The sequence below is a fragment of the Chrysemys picta genome, chromosome 17 (assembly GCF_011386835.1).
Source record: "Chrysemys picta bellii isolate R12L10 chromosome 17, ASM1138683v2, whole genome shotgun sequence".
Lineage (NCBI taxonomy): Eukaryota > Metazoa > Chordata > Testudines > Emydidae > Chrysemys > Chrysemys picta.
In genome coordinates, this window is record NC_088807.1 from 9,346,798 (window position 1) to 9,366,234 (window position 19,437).

At 53.0% G+C, this 19,437-nt stretch overlaps 1 protein-coding gene across 1 annotated transcript in view; it reads right to left on the minus strand.

Annotated features, from left to right (window-relative positions):
- The window catches only part of LOC101934392 (deleted in malignant brain tumors 1 protein-like), a 278,680-nt gene that overhangs the window by 43,866 nt on the left and 215,377 nt on the right, over nucleotides 1-19,437 (minus strand). The window contains 4 exon segments of the mRNA XM_065571840.1: nucleotides 426-749; nucleotides 2,723-2,730; nucleotides 14,739-15,040; nucleotides 16,046-16,064. Coding sequence (XP_065427912.1) covers nucleotides 426-749; nucleotides 2,723-2,730; nucleotides 14,739-15,040; nucleotides 16,046-16,064 — 653 coding nt within the window.

Consider the following 19,437-nt stretch of genomic DNA (forward strand, 5'->3'; position numbering starts at 1 on the left):
AGTGTCTGCAAGCTCTGTTTGACACCAAGTCCCACAGCTGGGATCCATGCTTCCCCAGCGCCCCATTGTGCCAGGGAGGGGTGGGGGATCAGAGCGGGGAGAGGGCCTCTCACTCTGCCCCACACACCACCCTCTGCAGCTCATGCCCCCTAGCTCAGCTCTGGGGAATTGTAAGCATCACTCACTGTAGGGAGAGAGCCCCATACCCTGCAGCACAGACCTTTTGTCAGCCAGCGGGAGGACTGGGGTCAGCCCAGACTGCTAGAGGAGAGCGCCCCCTACTGTGTTCCCAACCTGCTCCCTTCAGTACAGTCCTTAGCGCTGTGCTGGGGCACAGGAACTCAGACAGGGAACCAGGGGCTGTGCTGAAAGCTTCCCAATCCACTCCCTGCAGCACCCACCATGACAGAAGAGATGAGCCTTACCTGAGCACTCAACACCAGCATCTTCTACGTGGTTACAGTTATTCTCTCCCCAAGGCCGAGCCCTGCATTCAGAGAGGGCGGCTTCTGTCCCTGTGCAGTTTACCTCATCGAGCCAGATACGGTCAGTTCCCTGTCCAAACCGAGACCCACGTGGGGCTGATAAAGCTGTCCCACAGCCCAGCTGCCTGCACACGACTCTGGCCTCAGTTAAATCCCAGTTGTCATCACACACGGTTCCCCACTGCTGGTTGTGAAGCACCTCGACTCTCCCAGCGCAGCGACTCGGGCCGTTCACCAGTCGGAGCTGAGTTAGTTCTGGGATGCCTGAGTCTGCAAATACCCCAAGGGAATAAACACTCAGGGATGGGCTAGAGGAAAGGAATATGGGGCTTTTCCCCTATCCTTTACTCTGGCTCCCTTTCAGTCCCAGTGTGGCAGACTGGCTGGCTCTGCAGGGCTGAGAATGGGACACTGCGGGGTTCTTCTCGGGAGGTCACCAGCTCTGATCCAGCCCCAGGCAGGGGGGAATGGCTGACTCGTGGGATGGAGAATGGGACACAGGGTCTTTCCCCACAGGGGACTCTGGCTCCAGTAGTCTGTGCGAGGGGGATGAGCTGACGCAGTACACTGGGGGAAGGAGACCTGGAGCTTTTCCTCTGGAGGGCACCAGTTCCCCAACTCAGGCAGGGGCTGTGGCTGGCGTGGGGGGCACAGGCACTGGGCTTTCACGCTCGGGGCCCTGGATCCAAGCTGGTAGTGAGTAGAAGTCGCAGCCATTGCAGTTCTCTGATGCCCAAAATGTGAAATGAGCTGCTGGGGTTAATTCCCCTGCGTGACAGGACAGGTGTGTGCAGGCCAGGCCAGCCCTCAGTCTGAGCGGCTCCCAGCCGAGGGGCAAAGGACATAACTGGTTAGGAGACTGAACTGTCCTTTGACCCTGCCTGGGCTCCCTCCCCGTCCACGCCCCGATGACCCTGCCTGACCAGAGCCAACAGCAGCAGCCTGGCGGGGCTGTAGTTCTGCTCCCCAAAGACTCCACTGGGGCTGACTGGGGCTGACTCGGCTCTTCTATATTCCACAGTGCCCGGACAGACAGGGCCGGCCCTGGGCTGAACTGAGCACCCTCCTGTGGTGACAGCACCACGGTAGCTAACTCCTGGTATCCCACCCCCACCTCCCGCAGGCCCCAGCTAGCGTCACTCACGGCACCTCCACTCCCCCGGTGCAGGGGTCGGGGCCATGCGTCAGCCCCAGCCAGAGCTGAGCTGAAATGGCTCTAACAATAACTCAAGGCAAAAATATCTTTTGGGGGCAGATCCTTCGCCAGGGTAAATCTGGGGTCACCCCAAACTGAAGCAGCTCAACCAGGAGCTTCCACAGCCCAAATGTAACTTGGACTTGCCAGACAGGAGTGAGTTCTCGAGATGCTGGGTGGCCTGGGTATTTCCACAGGGACCCAACAGCCAAGATGCCCTGCACTCTGCCACACAGTCCGCCTTGCTAATAATTCACTGGTGGGGAAAACAGAGGCATGTAGTGAGCCTGAGTCTGGCAGAGGCAAGATTTGAACCCAGTTCTCCAGTTCTACATTTGAACCACTAGTTTAAATAATCTTAACTCTGCCCTTCCCCACCCCGGTTTATGAGATAGCTGTACACAGAGCTGCACCCTGCAGCATGCACCCCACACACACCCCGCACCCTCGGCCTATGTTTGTATTTACCTGCCATTGGGAGTCCTGTCATAGAAGCTGAAAGAAAGCAAAGACATGAGGTAAGTCTCTATCTCCATGACTGGACACTTCAGGGATCTCCAAACACTGGCTGATGTAAGCAGTGGCCAGAGTGAGCTCTGGGGGGGAGGGATAGCTCAGTGGTTTGAGCATTGGCCTGCTAAACCCAGGGTTGTGAGTTCAATCCTTGAGAGGGCCACTTAGGGATCTGGGGCAAAATCAGTACTTGGTCCTGCTAGTGAAGGCAGGGGGCTGGACTCGATGACCTTTGGTCCCTTCCAGTTCTAGGAGATAGGATATCTCCATTTAAAAAAAAAAAAAAATCCCCTGCCATCTGTTGATACACTGGGAGAAAAGGTCTCAGCTGCACATCATATTTCAGTGACACTAGCTACTGACTCTCAGGGAGGTGGATTGCCTACACCGATGGGAGAACGTCTCCTGTCGGCCTTGGTAGTATCTACACTGTAATTTTTCCAGTGCAGACGAGCCCTAAGTAGCCGGCAAAATACAAGACATGGTGAGCGACGTCAGAACCAATGACACTGCACCAGCCCTTCCAAACCGAGACACCTGCTTTCACACTGCCTGCATCGCTGAAGGTCCCACACACCCTGCTCCCCTCAGGCATGACTGGGGCTAGTGTCCCCACACCCTGGAGTGTGACAACCCCACAAGCCCTGTAATTGGATGCAAAAGTGTATTATACTGCTCACCCACTAGGTGGTGATGTGTGTAAAATACCTTATTTTAAGCCAGAGGTGGGAAAACTATGGCCTGCGGGCCACATCGGGCCCACGGGACCCTCCTGCCTAGGGTTACCATACGTCCGGATTTTCCCGGACATGTCCAGCTTTTGGGGGCTCAAATCCCCGTCCGGGGGGAAATCCCCAAAAGCCGGGCATGTCCGGGAAAATCGGGAGGTCAGCCGGGCCCGCGGGGAGCCGGGTCGGCCGGGCCCGCGGGGAGCCGGGCCGGCGGGGAGCCGGGCCGGCCAGGCCGGCGGGGGGCCGGGCCCGCGGGGAGCCGGGTCAGCCGGGCCGGCGGGGAGCCGGGTCGGCCGGGAGCCGGGTCAGCCGGGCCGGCGGGGAGCCGGGCCGGCAGGGAGCCGGGTCGGCCGGGCCGGCAGGGGGCCGGGCCCGCGGGGAGCCGGGTCAGCCGGGCCGGCGGGGAGCCGGGTCAGCCGGGCCCGCGGGGAGCCGGTCAGCCGGGCCCGCGGGGAGCCGGGCCCGCGGGGAGCCGGGTCAGCCGGGCCCGCGGGGAGCCGGGCTCGCGGGGAGCCGGGCCGGCCGGGCCCGCGGGGAGCCGGGTCGGCCGGGAGCCGGGTCAGCCGGGCCGGTGGGGAGCCGGGCCCGCGGGGAGCCGGCAGTGCTGGGCGGGCCGGGGGTGGTCGGCCGGGGCCGGCACCCCAGGGCTCGAGACGACCCAGGCTGGAAACGCCGGGGGGCCAGCCTGGGCCGCGCCTCCTCCCCCCACACCCCTCTTACCTGCTTCAGGCTTCCCGCGAATCAAATATTCGCGGGAAGCAGGGGAGGGGGCGGAGACTTTGGGGAGGGGGCGGGGTTGGGCGGGGGTGTAGGCGGGGCTGGGGGCGGGGCCGGGGGCCGTGGAGTGTCCTCCATTTGGAGGCACAAAATGTGGTAACCCTACTCCTGCCGGCCCCTGAGCTCCTGGTCTGGGAGGCTAGCCCCCGGCCCCTCCCCTGCTGTTCCCCCTCCCCCGCAACCTCAGCTCACTGCACCGCTGGCAGCGCAATGCTCTGGGCGGCAGGGCTGCGAGCTCCTGGGGCAGCGCAGCTGAGAGCCTGATCCGGTGCTTTGTGGTGCGTGGTGGCGTGACCCTCCAGGCAGCACGGTAAGGGGGCAGGGAGCAGGGGTGGGGGGGTTGGATAGAGGGCCGGGGGGGTTCAGGCTGGTGGGCAGGGGGCAGGGGTGTGGATAGGGGTCAGGGTGGTCAGAGGGTGGGGGACAGGGGGGTTGATTGGGGGCAGAGGTCCTAGGGGCAGTCAGGAAGGAGAAGAGGGGTTGGATGGGGTGGCGGGGGGCAGTCAGGGGCAGGGGTTCCGGGAACAGTCAGGGGACAGGGAGAAGGGGTGGTTGGATGAGGCAGAGGTTCTGGGGGAGCAGTCAGGAAGGAGAAGAGGGGTTGGATGGGACAGCGGGAGTCAGTCAGGGGTGGAGGTTCGGGGGGCGGTCAGGGGACAGGGAGCGGGGGGGGATGGATGGGGCAGGGGTCCCGGGGGAGCGGTCAGGGAATGGTGGGGGGGTTGGATGGGGCAGGAGTCCCGGGGGGGGCCGTCAAGGGGTGAGAAGCCGGGGGGGCAGATGAGGGCGGGGGCTGTGCCACGTCTGGCTGTTTGAGGAGGCACAGCCTCCCCTAACCGGCCCTCCATACAATTTCCAAAACCCGATGTGGCCGAAAAAGTTTGCCCGCCCCTGTTTTAAGCTGATCTCAGCCATGCCTGGCAGAGCATTAAAGGATCGTGGTATGTAAAAGGAAGCTCTGTGACCAGTCCATGTTTGGTACACAAGAACATGACATGGCATGTGGAATAAATTAAGAACATAAACAGAAGGAACAAAGCTAGGAAGGTTGCAGGATCTCGTCACCGTGCCACTCTTCAGTGCCCCAGAGAACTTCAGCTTTCACAAACTTCACCATGGACACACTGGAAACAAGATTTCACATTGCTGCCAAGCTGCATAAGGAAACTGGAGATATGCAGGTATCGTCTTTAATGTAGGCTATGGGAAGGAGGCTGAGCATATCTTTAAATCCTTTGACTTTACTGAAGACAGTCACAAAGGTGACTATGAAAGGGCTCTGGCTATGTTCTATGCATACTTTATACCTTAGAGAAATGTGGCTTATGAAGAAGCTTCTTTCCACCAGAGAACTCAAGAACCAGGGGAAAGTTTGGAATATTTTATAAAAGTTCCACATATATTGGGTAAAAACTGTGATTTCAGGAATGCAAAGGTTGAAAATAACCCAATAACCTGCCTGTGTGCGCTAACAGATAAAAAAATTTCACAGCAGGTCCAACTGAAGAGATTTAACTTTATCCACAGCTATTCAAATAGCAAACCAGTCTGAATTAGTCAAACAACAGAACAAAAGGCAGGAGCAACTTGTTAAACCTGACACTAGCTATGGCTTAGCTTAGGCTATGTCTACACTAGCACTTGCTGTGGTATAACTTACGGCGCATAGCGGTGTGAAAAAGCCCCGCCCCCCCAAGCGATGTAAGTTACACTGACCTAAGCACCGGTATGGACAGCGCTATGTTGGCGGAAGAAGTTCTCCCACTGACATATCTACTGCCGCTCATGGGGGTGAAGTAGTTAAGCCAACTGGAGAGCTCTCCCGTCATCTCAGAGTGGTTACATTAGAGAGCTTGACACAGCTGCCTTGCTGCAGCTCTGCAGCTGTAAACTCTCTAGTGTAGCTCTTAGAAGCTATAAACAGATATTTGAGTGTTAAAGGTCTTTACCATAAAAGGCATGAGGCAGGGAGAGAGAATGCCCAGACTAAGAGGGACAGCCTACATACACTAGGTGTGGAAAAGGTCCTATCCCAAGGGATGATACATGTCCAGCCAGAGGCACATGGGGTAATATTTGCATGAAATATGGACGTTTTGCAGCTGTTTGCAGCACCAGAGCAGTTATGGAGCTGATTCAGATTACAGACAATCAAGAGCCGTTGTTTCTGGGATCCATCACTTGTGAGGACATGGAGCCTGTCTGGAGAGTGAAACTGAATGTTCATGGCAAGACACTTGACTATAAAACTGACTCAGGAGCTAATATTTCAGGCATCTCAGAAGGGACTTAGAATCCCCTTCAACCCCTCTGTGACAGGGTGGGGTGTTCCCATCTAGCACGGGTGAGTGCACCCCAGTCTTCAAGCTGTCCGTTCTCTCCAGACAATGCATCCCAGTGGATAAAGTCAATAGGGATGCCCTTGTCGGTAGGGTAGTGAGGCCCAGTGACCTGAGCCCATAGGATTGCCCTGAGCCACAGGACAGAAAAGTCTAGTGGCCTGAGTCAATAAGGTTTGCCCTGGTCCATGGGTGGTAAAGCCTTGCGTCCAGAGTCAATGGGTTTGTCCTAATCCTCAGGACAGAAGGCTTATTGGCCGGAGTGGGGATTTGACTGCCTTCCAGAGGTGAGTGGCAGCCATTTTAGGGGGACCTTGGTCCTCCCTGCTCCACTCGGTCACAGCCCAGGACACTGGTAGTGGCGAGTAGGCTTGATACACGCTGACTGCTGTAGGGACAATGGCTAGTCCTTCCATGGGATACTTCCTACTGTGTCTCCTGCAGTCTTGGTCTAGACATTCTCTGGGTCTCTGGTCTCTCTGGACTGTGCTGCTCCCGGTGGCTCCGACCTCCGAGTGGTGTCCTCGGGTACCTGAGCATCTGCCTGGGTCTCAGCACCTCTGGCTCCCGCAGTCTGGGGCTTCTACAACTCCCGGGCTGGAGCCTGGGGCGTGAGTCCTTCCTCTCCAGCGGTCTGCCCTGACTGAGCTGTGCTGCTCCCTTTTATAGAAGTGCTACACTTGGTGCATGCCTAGTAGGGACTTGGGGATGTGGCCTCTTCCACTCACAGTGAGGAATTAACCCTTCCCCATTCGGTTCGGTGTGAGTGCACCCTGTCACATCCTCCCATAGCTGAAGTCACCTGAGGGCTGTGACTAGCCCTGGAGGTACTCTTAAATGCATGGGACAGTTCACCACAGAAACAACTTACTAAGACAAAAGCTTTGCATTTAGAGTGCATGTGATCAAAGAACCACAGACCATCAACCTTCTCAGCAGCAGTCTGTCAGCCACGATGGGCTTAGTGAGAAAGGTGGAAGAACTCTCTGAAGGATTTGATGATATAACACAAAATCAACCTGTGGAACTCTTTGCCAGGGGATGTTGTGAAGGACCAAACTATAACAGGGTTCAAAAGAGAATTAGAGAAGTTCATGGAGGATAGGTCCACCAAAGAGTATTAGCGAGGATGGGCAGGGATGTTATCCATAGCCTCTTTTTGCCAGAAGCTGGGAATGGGTGATAGGGGATGGATCACTTGATGATTACCTGTTCTGTTCATTCCCTCAGGGGCACCTGGCATCGGGCATTGTTGGAAGATAAGATACTGGGCTAGATGGACCATTACTCTGATCTAGTATGTCCGTTTTATGTTCTTATGATATTGGGCTTTTGAAAGGAGATCCAGTACAAATCCACTTAAGAGACATTGCTGAACCGTACAATGTACAAACATTTCTACCAGAGAGACCTTGCATCTATTCAGAGGTTGTCATTACCCAGTCATCATGGACTATTTTTCCAGGTATATAGAGATAATGTACTTGAAAGACATGTCACAGTGTTATGGAAAAACTGAAGTGCACCTTTGCTCACTTTGGTATTCCAGAGCAACTAGTGACAGACAACAGACCACAATTCACTGCAGCAGAATTTGTCATTCCAAACTAAATATGATTTTGCTCTTATTGTGAGCCTCCCACATTACCCCAAGTGAATGGAGAAGCTGAAAGAGCTGTACAGACAGCCAAGAAAATCCTACAGCAGGAAGACCCATTCCTTGCTCTTCTGAGTTACAGATTAACACCGATAGCAGCTGCTGGATATGGTCCCGCACAACTCTTGATGGGAAAACAACTCAGAACGATTGGTCCAAATTTGGAAAAGAACCTATCTCCAAAGGGGCCAGACATGAAGAGAGTCGCCAGCTCGTATAGAAAGGCTAAACTGAGCTTATTGTAATGGCATTGGGGTGGATTATTGTAACCTGGTACCCTACTTCACCCTAAGTTATCTTGGTGAGAAGCAACCCATCTCTCACCAACCCTACTGTTACCCAGAGGAACAGGCTGAGCATGGTGCAATGTCTTTGGAAAGGAGAGGGACACTAGTAACTCCAGGGGACTTCCTTCCCCCCAGTTATCTAGCAATTTGCCTTCTGCGATCCCAGAACACCTTGGGATTGGGTTTAAGGCTGCAAGCCAATTACCAGATGGAGGGAAGTTATTATTCCCCTCTGTTCGGCACTGGTGAGGCCACATCTGGAATATTGCGTCTAGTTTTGGGGCCCCTACTACAGAAAGGATGTGGACAAATTAGAGAGAGTCCAGTGGAGGTCAACGGAAATGATTAGGGGGCTTAGGTACATGACTTATGAGGAGAGGCTGAGGGAACTGGTCTAATTTAGTCTGCAGAAGAGAAGAGTGAGGTGGGATTTGATAGCAGCCTTCAACTACCTGAAGGGGGTTCCAAAGAGGATGGAGCTCAGCTTTTCTCAGTGGTGGCAGATGACAGAACAAGGAGCAATTGTCTCAAGTTGCAGTGGGGGAGGTCTACGTTGGATATTAGGAAAAATATTTCACTAGGAGGGTGGTGAAGGACTGGAATGGGTTACCTAGGGAGATGGTGGAATCTCCATCGTTAGATGTTTTTAAGGCCCGGCATCACAAAACCCTGTCTGGGATGATTTATTTGGTGTTAGTCCTGCTTTGACCTCCTTAGTTCTCTTACAGCCCTAATCTTCTATGATTCTATGATCCATCATGGCTAATAAGTATGTAATGAACCAATGTGCTACGTTCATTCTAATGAATGAATTCTTCACCAGACTTGGAATCCCAGTGGGGTCCCAGTGGCGCTGCTCTCAAATCAAGGGAGAAACTTTGAATGCAAAGTGTTTTAGCAGCTTCGTGAGATCCTATAGGCTCCACAAAACCTGCCCCAGCCCCCCACTCAGCACAGTGTGATAGGATGGTAGAAAGTTTGAGTCAGACTCAGCAGGTTTTACAGATTCATAGATTTCTAGGCCAAAAGGGACCACTGTCATCATCTAGTCTGAGTCCTGTATAGCACAGGCCAGAGACCTGCCCTGAAATCATTCCTAGAGCAGATTGTTTAGAAAAACATCCAATCGTGAGTTAAAAGCTGACAGTGATGGAGAACCCACCACGACCCTTGATAAATGAGTCATTTCGAGCCTCAATTTGTCTAGCTTCAACTTCCAGGTATCGGATCTTGTTCCCCCTTTCTCTGCTAGATTGAAGAACCCATTATGAAATACTTGTTCCATGAGTAGATACTCACAGACTGTGATCAAGTCGGGGGGAGGGATAGCTCAGTGGTTTGAGCATTGGCCTGTTAAACCCAGGGTTGAGTGCAATCTTTGAAGGGGCAATTTGGGGCAAAAATCTGTCTAGGGATGGGTCCTGCTTTGAGCAGGGGGTTGGACTAGATGACCTCCTGAGGTCCCTTCCAACCCTGCTATTCTATGCTTCTTAACCTTCTCTTTGTTAAGATCAAGCTCTTTGAATCCATCATTATAAAGAAAGGTCTTCTAATCCTTTCCACATTCTCATGGCTCTTCTCTGAGCCCTCTCCAATTCTTCAACCTCTTTCTGGAACTGGGGACACCAGAACTGGATACAGGATTCCAGCAGCGGTCACACCAGTGCCAAATGCGGAGGTAAAATAAACTATCTACTTGTACTAGAAATTCCCTTGGTCATGCATCCTATGATCACAGGAGATCCGTTGGCCACAGTGTCACACTGGGAGCTCATGTTCATCCACCGTGACCCCATACCTTTTTCAGAGTCATTACTTCCCAGGAAAGAGTTCAATATGTAAGTATGGCCAATGTTCTTTTGCATGTAGCTCTATTAAAATGCATATTGTTCTCTTGCACCCAGTTTACAAAGTGCCCAGATCTCTCAACCAATAACCTGTCCTCTTCATTATTTACCACTCCCCCAGTTGTGTCATCTACAAACCTTCTCAGTGATGAGCTCTTCTTTTAGTGTCCGGCGACAGAGCCATAATCTCTGTATTTGGGCTTACAAAGTGGATTGCTGGCCCTCTGGAAATGCTGGTGGATGCTGAGAGGGAGCTGAGATTTGTAATATTAACTTGTCCTTGTCCCACAGGTTCTGTCAGTGTCAGCCTGAGTCTGAGAAGGGCTGTGTCTGGGGACAGCACAGTTCATGGCTGACTGTGAGTCCAGTGGCTGTCTCTGGTTGTGTGTTGTACAGCACCAAGCACAGCCGCAGTGCTGAGGGGCACCCAGCTGGAAGTGATGAGACCAGGGCTCCGTTCCCAACAGCTGCTATCACATCCCCTCTCTGTGTCCCTATCCGCTTCTGTATCCTCTCCATTTAGCCTGAGCTCTTGGGAGCAGAGACTGCCTGTCGCCCTGCCAGTGCAGAGCCCAGCACCACAGGGCCTTGAGCTCAGCCTACAGTGCTGCCGTAACATGAATTCTTGTGTTTGCATAATAAACAATAGTTAAGAAATGAAGCGTCAAATACTGAACAAACACAGTGAGAGCAGGACAGGAGTTAGGTCATTTGTGGCAATCATCTGGAATCCTGTGTGCAGTTCTGGTCACCCGCGTGCAAGACAGATGGATTCCGACGGGACCAGGTGCAGAGAAGGGCTGCTAGGACATTCGGGGCATGGAGGCTGGTCAGATAAGAGGAGCTTGGCTGGTTTAGCTGGCTCAGCACAGGCTGAGCAGGGATCTGGTTGTTCTGTATGAATCCATCATAGGAACCACAGGGAGCGAGAAGAGCTACTCATCGAATCATAGAAGATTAGGGTTCAAAGAGACCTCAGGGGGTCTTCTAGTCCAATCCCCTGCTCAAAGCCGAATTAACTCCAACTAAAGCCAAAGGAAATTGTCGGCACAAGAACAAGTGGGGATAAACTGGCCAGGAGTCATGTTAGTCTGGAAATGAGAAGAAGGTTCAGGAACAGCCTCCTAATGGGTGAGGGGAGAATGTGCTAACTCACGTGAAGATGGCGCTTGATAAGTATGTGACTAGGATTATATGACGCGCTCTGTGTTCCTAAAGAGACCAGCCCAGGGCTGCTGGGAAAAAGCTCCAGGATTCAGAGATATGCCACTTTCTTTTTCCTCTTTTAACACTTAACATAAGTTAAACTAATTGTATTGTAAAATCGTACGTGCAGTTAGATAGATCCTGGTATCACCCCCCTGCTCTAACCACTAGACTCCCTTCCCCTTCCATGGCAGCAATAGACCCCAGGAGTCCTGGCTCCCAGCCCCTCTGCTCTATCCACTAGATCCCATTCCACTTCCCAAGGCAGGAATAGACCCCAGTAGTTCTGGCTCGCAGGACACAGCTATGCCGTGTCTGATGGGTGGGGCTGCGGAATCACATGGTGCTCCCAGAGCTTTTCAAAGCCAGAGCAAAGAAAAAAGGCCACTCACCCCAAAACCAGGCCAGGAGGATGGGGATCCTTGTATTCCCAGCTCCAGCGCAGGCAGCCGAGCTCCTGCCATGGGGGTGCCCAACTGGGAGCAGGAGGTACCCGGGAAGTCCCATGTTCAAAGCACAGTCCTTGTGGGGCAGCGTGGCCAAACGTTAGGGCAGGCGATCGTCCTTGTGAGAGAGACAGGCTGAGCTCGGTGTGATGGTCACAGTCTGGGAAGCTGGGGAGATGGGGCAAGCATCCAAGGGGGCAGGGACCCAAGGGGACAGGGGGTGTGACAGGCCTCTCACTGCAGAGACCCCTCCCTCTGCGCCCGCCTGCAGTGACCCACTTGGTGTGTGCAACTGAGCCCAGAGAGGAGAAGTGACCCTTGTGCCCTGCGCTGTGGCTTTATTTATATCATTGGATTGTGAAATACATGTTCCTGAAACATGCTGAGCAAACAAACCCCTCTTGGAACAGCTGGTTCTGGGTGACATGGGGCGGAGGGGCTGTTCCTGGAACTGGTTCACAGGGAACAACAGAACCAATCCATGGAGTCCTGATGGACACAAGAGAGGTGCACGGGTTTGACTGCAGATTCAAGGATCAGCCCATGCAGTTAAAGCGACACTGAGGGCTGTGTGGACCCCCTTACTCCAGTTGAACAAGGCTGAGGCTTGGCCTGATCTACACCTAAATCTTAGGTCGACCCAGCTACATCGCTCAGGGGGTGAAAAATTCAGACCCCTGGAGACGTGATTAAGCCGATCTATGTCCTGGTGTAGACACCAGAAAGTGGAACGAAGAATTCTTCCATTGGCCTGGCTACCGCCGCTTGGAGGGCTGGATTAACTATGGCAAAGCCTCTTCCATTGGTGTAGTGTCTGCATCACAAAACCACAGCGCCGTAGCCACAGCACTGAGCTGTGCCACTGCTGCGGTTGTGGTGTAGACACAGCCCTCGTCTGCCCAGGGAAGGGGCATCACTGCACTGACCTCACCCCCGTGTACCTAGAGCAGGTCCATTCGCACCTGAGCTTATGCCCAAGCTACGTTCCCATGTTGTCATCTCTGCAAATCCCAAAAGGACGCAGCCTCCTTGCAGATCGAGCGTCACCCAGCTCAGTCTTTGGCTAGCTCCTGAAGGTGCTCGGGGTGGATGTTTGGTGTATTCCCCTCCTTGGCGATCTCAGTGGAACAGGGAAGTGTTTGTTGCCTACGTGATCACCGTCTGCCTAGCAGCTTTCATTGGTAAACACGTTTCGTAATTCATTGGTCTTTCTGTCCCGAAACTGAACCGAGAGCTGATGGAGGCGCATGCTGGGTTCAGCTTCCAAGGTCCTCACTGCTGATATGGTCTTGCCCCTGCATATGGAACAGCTGACAAAGGTGACTAGAAGGTGTTCCCATGGGGACAAGGCCTAATATGAGCTTTACCCCCAATCTGAATGGAGCTGGTGCCCGTCTGTGTAGCTGAGGTGTGCGGCTGCCAGGGCGTGCGACTGTTCAGAGGTGTTCGCTCTGACACCCCACTGAGCCCGTTCCAAAGCCTGGTGCAGGCAGAGCTCTGACAACTCACCCTGCACCGCGTATGCTGCACCCGGGCCTGGCCACACCCAGCTCACACACATTTAAAGGGCTCCGCTTGGCCTGTACGAGGGTTTGCAGCCCGGCTAGTTAACGTCTTAGCTGGCAAGCTTCCAACTGTGGCTACTGGCCTGGTGTGGAGAGGGCCAAAGAGGAGCCCCCAGTGGTGACTCTCCCCCTGGCAGCAGGGAGATATGGGCCTGGGCCCGTCGTGGGGTGGGTGTTTCACACATTTATTCCCCCGCTGGGAGCAGGGTGAGTGGGGCAGGGGGAGACCAGTGCAGGCGACACAGAACTACAGAGGGAGTCCAGGGATGGGAGCAGGCTGGAGCATGGGCAGCACAATGGCGGGGAGCCAGGAGGCTGGTAAATGGTCAGGTGCCCTGAGGCGGGGGGAGCCATGTGAACCCCTCACCCGCATCCCCTGAGTCTGCACAAACTGTCCCAGCTCAGGGACAGGCTCATGGGCAGCTCCATGGAAACCAGGGCTCAGTGCGTAACAGGGACACTGGCACAGTGCTGGGTGCACGAGGGCCGGGCTGGGGCCTCGTGAGAACCTGCCCTGCCTTTGGATAGAGCCGTGGGGCGCCCCCTGGAGACGATGAACAGTGCCCCCTCTCCCCAGAGCGCCGAGCTCCCATCTGCAATAGTCTTCAGCAGAGCTGAGGGGTTTGGGCCAGGGGGTGAGGATGGTTACAGCTGGGGGAGGGGGCTCCTCTGTGGTGGGACTGAACAGCTGGGGCTGGTTACTGTAGTGAGGGGGCAGGTCTGGGGGATGGGACAGAGGGACCCACAGCGTCGGCTGGGACAGAAATGGGAGCTCGTGTGCTTACCATGAGGCAGAGAAGGGGAGATCCACACTGACCCTTGGTCCCTGCAAACCATCTGGCTCCTGCATATAACCCAGGGGTCAGGTGGGGGCAGCTGCACCGAGGGCTGAATCAGGCTGTCCCAAACCCCACCCTGGGGGAGTCGCTCCACTCTCTCTCTTCCCTCCCTGTGACATCAGCCAGGCTGGTGTGGCTGGCTCAGCGCCTCAGGAAGCATCTTTCCTCCTGGTCTGTGCCAGGCGTGTGACCCCAGCTGCTCAGAGCTCACAGTGTGTGGTGGAGGGTCGCAGAACCAGGGAAATCTGTCTGGAAACCGTGAGCCAGGTCGCTGAGGGGTGCAGGCTGCTAGCAAAGCTACTGCCTCACAGGGCTCCCCAGGCTTCGCTGCCCCATTGACACGGGCTCCGGTTTCCCTGCAACCCCCACTCCATTTATGCCTCCCCACAGGCTGAGTATTTGGAGCTGGGAGCCATCCCCATTCTGGGCATACTCCCACACCTGGCAGTGATGGCAACTGCCATCTACCTTCTATTATAAGAAGGTGTAAACAAGGAGTATCCCCTGGCAACGAGTTCCACCGGTTAACTGTGCATCTTGTAAAGAAATACTTCCTTAGGTTTGTTTTAAATGTGCTGCCTATTAATTCCATTGGGTGACCCCTGGTTCTTGTGTTATGTGAAGGGATAAATTACTCTTCCTTATTCACTTTCTTCACATCATTCAGGGTTTTATTGACCTCTATCATATCCCGTCGAGCCATCATTCACCTAAGACAAACAGTCTCAGTGTTTTTATTCTCTCCTCATATGCAAGCTGTTCCATACATCTAATCATTTTTGTTGCCCTTTTTTGTGCCTTTTCCACTTCAAATATATGAGATGTGATCTAAAAAAGGGTTACCTGAGTACGCAACACCGGCATCTTCTCTGTGGCTACACTTATGGTCTCCCCAAGGCCAAGCCCTACAATTGGAGAGGACAATTTCTGTCCCAGTGCAGTGAACGTTGTCCAGTCAGATAGGGCCAGATCCTTGCCCAAAGTGAGCCTCTCCCAGGGCTGATAACGCTGTCCCACAGCCCAGCTGCCTGCCCACAACTCCGGCATTCTGTAAGTCCCAGCTGTCATCACACGCGGTTCCCCACTGTTGGTTGTGAAGCACCTCGACTCTCCCAGTGCAGCGACTCGAACCGTTCACCTGTCGGATCAGAGTCTGGAAGGGCTGAATCTACAAACACCCCCAGGAAAGAAACACTCAGAGAGATTCCTGTGCATCAGATCACTAGTGATACTGCGGAATATAGCCACACCTACTGATGAAGTTAGCTCCACATAGGATGTGATATGGATAAAGATTACACGGGCGTGGCTATCCCGCCCGGCAGTACAGGATATCAGTGTCACTGTAGTGTGTGGACTTCAAAGATTTGGAGGTGACAGCTCCATGTTCAGACCAGGCCAGGCCCTGCACTCTGCTAATCACTTGCTGTCACCGTGGGATCACGACTGACTCCGAGGGGAGAGCGCCATTACTGAACCATCACTGCACTATCTGCAGCACAGAACCCCCTACGCTATGCCTCTGTATTGAGATTTGAAAGGAGAAAGAGGCAGAGCGCCCCCTGCTGATTCAGGTGCATCCCTTCAGCCTGCAATATGTTCATTTTGTCATTCATTTATCATTGTATTATCTATTGTTATGGTCAAATCATGTGTTATTTCAGATGCAATCATTGGAGGATACGTAGATTTAAGTTGAAGGTGTAGGCTGAAATATGATGATAAGATTAACAGATATTTAGGAGTGATGAGTCTGTATTCGGTGTGTAAGTAAAGCATGGCACTAATACGAGGTCTATAGGCTGAGGCCTGTAAGATTTCAGTTTAGTCACACTAGGCATCAGGCTTAAGGAATCTTACCCTAAAAATAGTCCTATGCCAGTAAAGTTTACAAGATTCCTGGAAATGTGCCAATAGGTCATTGTAGCAAGGGGGCGTAGCTATGCACCCCCTGGTGTGTGGAAAGAGGAAGTCCACGGCCATCCTGACGGAAACAGAGGGGAGGGACAGGAACAGGAAGTATAAAAGGCAGGCCCTGCAGCTCAGTTGGGCTGGAGCTGCAGAGGGAGACAGATGCTTCTCCCCCACTGCAGGAGTGGGATGCTGAGGAGGACCTCGGCTGCCCCGAGGGTTTCCCTGAGCTTCCAGAGCACCCCACCACTCCAGACACCGAGGAACTGCTGGGACTACCTACAGCGGTATACCCTGGGGAGACATTCGATGACTCTGAGATCCAGGTACACCCTGAAAGGAGGGTAGGAAGTAGTCCAGGGACAGCTGACTCATGTTCGGCTGCATTGCTGCCTGAATCCAGGTCAGCGTGTTGCGGCTGGATTGCCCTGATCCAAAGGTGGAACACTCTGCCACTGTTAGGGCCCTGGGTTCGGACCAGATGGAGTCAGGTGGGCCCGGGTCCTCCTACACTCTGCCACTCCTCCCCTTGGGGCAGCCTCCCCACCTTATGCCAGGAGGCCTGTGTTAGTCTACCAACCACCAGAGCTCAGATGCTAGACGCTTTATTGCTCTGCCTTGCTTGAGGACTGAATGCCTACACTGCTTGGTGCCTTGACGTACCTGAGGGCTGAGCTCCTAGACTATTTACCCCTCTACCCTGCATAAGGCGATGTGTCCCTCCTTTGTGGGGAGGACGGCACCGGGAGGCGCATCAGGTCCATGGCCATCTTGAACACCTCTGGCGTCGATGGTGGTTGTATGTCCCCCTGGTGGTCCGAGGACCGAGGAGCGTTAGGACTCGACTGGGACCCCAGCCGGGGCAGGAGTCGACGAAACCCTGGGCGGAAGCAAGGAGAAGTCGGTTTGTCCCGACCCACTTGTGGACGCTGCCGACCCTTTAAGTTTCGAGAGGGGTGATCAGCCCCTTACTGGCCTCTTCTTTTTTTACTGGCACCAGGGATGGAGAGCGGTGCCGTACTGAGGCCGACGTCCTATGGCCCAAGCCGTGGTGGTGCCGGTGGGCTTTAGAGTCTTTAGCCGGGCCCATTTCATGCACCGTTGGTGCCGGAGCGCTGCGCACCGAAGAGGACATGCTCGGTGCCGGGTCATTGGGTCCCGGGTCGGATTGTGGTCTCAACGCTGTCTCCAGCAGGAGTTTTAGTCTCTGCTCTTGGTCTTTAAGGGTTCTGGAGCGGAAACCTTTGCAGATGCGGCACTTCTCCTTTTGGTGACTCTCACCAAGGCACCGCAAGCAGGAAGAGTGAGGATCACTCTTGGGCATAAACTTGCCACAGGCCTTGCAGAGCTTAAACCCTGGAGACCCTGGCATACCCCAGGAGGGGGAAAAACATCCTAACAACCAACTAACTATAACTATAGGGAAACAACTATTAACAAACTGAGAACTATATACAACTAAGATCTATCAGACGGTGCTAAGGCACTTGCTGCAAGAGCAAGCAAAGTTCCAGCTAGCCATCACCAGTGGTAAGAAGGAACTGAGGGGGTGCAGGGTCGGGGGGCCCTATATTGGGTGCCATGAAAGCGCCACTCCAGGGGGCGCCCAGGCCGACCCTACTGATGCTGCTAGGGGAAAATCTTCTGGCTGGCATGCACACGGTGCACACACACCTGCTTGGAATGGATATGAACCATCACTTGAAGAAGAAACACCAGTTTTCCTATGAAGGATGAGGCACACCCATTCAGAACCCAAAACAAAGGTTCAAAGTGAATTTCTACTTTGCAATCCTTGATACTTCTATTCACTCAGTTGATGAAAGATTTCAACAGATGCAGCAGCTAGAGTCAGTATTTGGCTTCCAATATGATATCCACAGCTTGCTAAAGAAAACAGCAAGACAGATAAGAGAATTTTGTATAGAACTGGAGTCAGCATCGACTCATGAAAATTCAAAAGACATTGATGCTACAGATTTGTGTAGTGAGCTTCAGGCTTTTTCAAGACGACTTAAGAAACATTCCACTCCTGAAGAAGTACTGAAGTTTGTTTGTAAAAATAAACTCACAGACAGTTTTCCAAACATTTTTATAGCTCTAGGCATTCTTTTAACTTTGCCAGTTTCCGTAGCTAGTGGGGAACTTAGCTTCTCCAAGTTAAAATTGATAAAAACGTATCTGCGTTCAACAATGGTTCAAGAGAGACTTGTTGGACTTGCCACAATGTCAGTAGAACATGAAATAGCTGGAAAAGTGGATCTAAAGGAACTAGTGACTGAATTTTCAAAACTTAAAGCAAGCAAAGTAATGTTTTAAGAGCACAGAGTGTTTTTTATTCGGAGTGTTTTGTAAATACAGGTTAAAGTTCATTGACGAATTTTCTTATTTCTTTCTCTATTGGATGTGGCAGTAATGGCAGTTAAAGCAGTATAGCGTAATGGATGATTTTGGAGTTGTAATAATAAATATAATTAAAATTTGTAATGCATTTTTATTTGAAATTGGATTGAAATATCATCTAGCTGTTTGTGTACAAATCTATTCTGAAAATTTTGTGTGTAACCCTTCTGCCTGTCAGAGTTGGCAGCAACAAAGGCCAGGTTCAGTATCTAGGGGTTCCATTTCAATAACACAATGCAACACCGGCTCGAGCCCCAGCCCAGTGATCTGGGACAATTACATACCACCCCCCTGGGCGCCTCTAAGAGGCAATACTTCCCCTCTCGCAAGCACAGAGTCTGAGTGTAGCAAAAGCCTTTTAATAAAGGGGGGAAACAATGTGGCATTATGCTGGGGAACACCACAAACAGGATTCATAACACAAACCATGAGCAAAAGACCCACCCTCCCAAGTAAGTTTGGCAGTGTCCTTTTCCCCTCAGGGTCCTAAGTCCAGCAACCCAACAGCCACCCCTCCCATAGTTTCTGTCCTTGGTCAGTGCAGCCCCCAGAGTTCAGAAGTTCATCTGCCTGGCTCTCTCCCTAGGCTCTGGGCTGCTCTGATCTATGCCTGGGTGGAAGTAGGAAGAGATATGGGGGCACCTCACATGCCCAATTGCCATACCTCTCTACCAGCCATCCCTCTGGCCACTCACTAATATGTCTTCAGCCCCGACATTTAACACAGCTCTTAGCAATTTCAACTGCTAGTAGGGAAGCCTTAGTGCTGGCACACTCAGAACCACTGGCCCAAAGTAAGTCTAATACTTAGACCCAGGAATCAGTGACTTCAGCTCTGCAGTGTGTAACAAGACTCCTAATGGAATCAAAATTAGCTCTGTTATTAAACAGTGGAAAGAAAGAGAGAGAGAAGGAAAGAGAATATAAAAGGAGTGTTTAGCACCTACACCACCAAGCACAGCTGCCTTTCCCTAGCTTTTCTGCATTCACTGGGTTTTGGAACCCATGTCCCTTGCCTAGCAAGTGCTACTCAGTTGAGGGCGAGTCCCTCCGTTATAAAATGCCAAGTACAGTTCTACTGTCCTTGGTTCACATAACCAGGGTAACAACACTTTATTACTCCTGCCCCAATAACAAAGAGACTGGGGATCCCATAGCAGCCAAAGTGACCATTTGGGCAAGCAGTCCATCATGCTAGGTGGGGTGGGTGTGCCTAGGCATATGAGATCAGCCCCT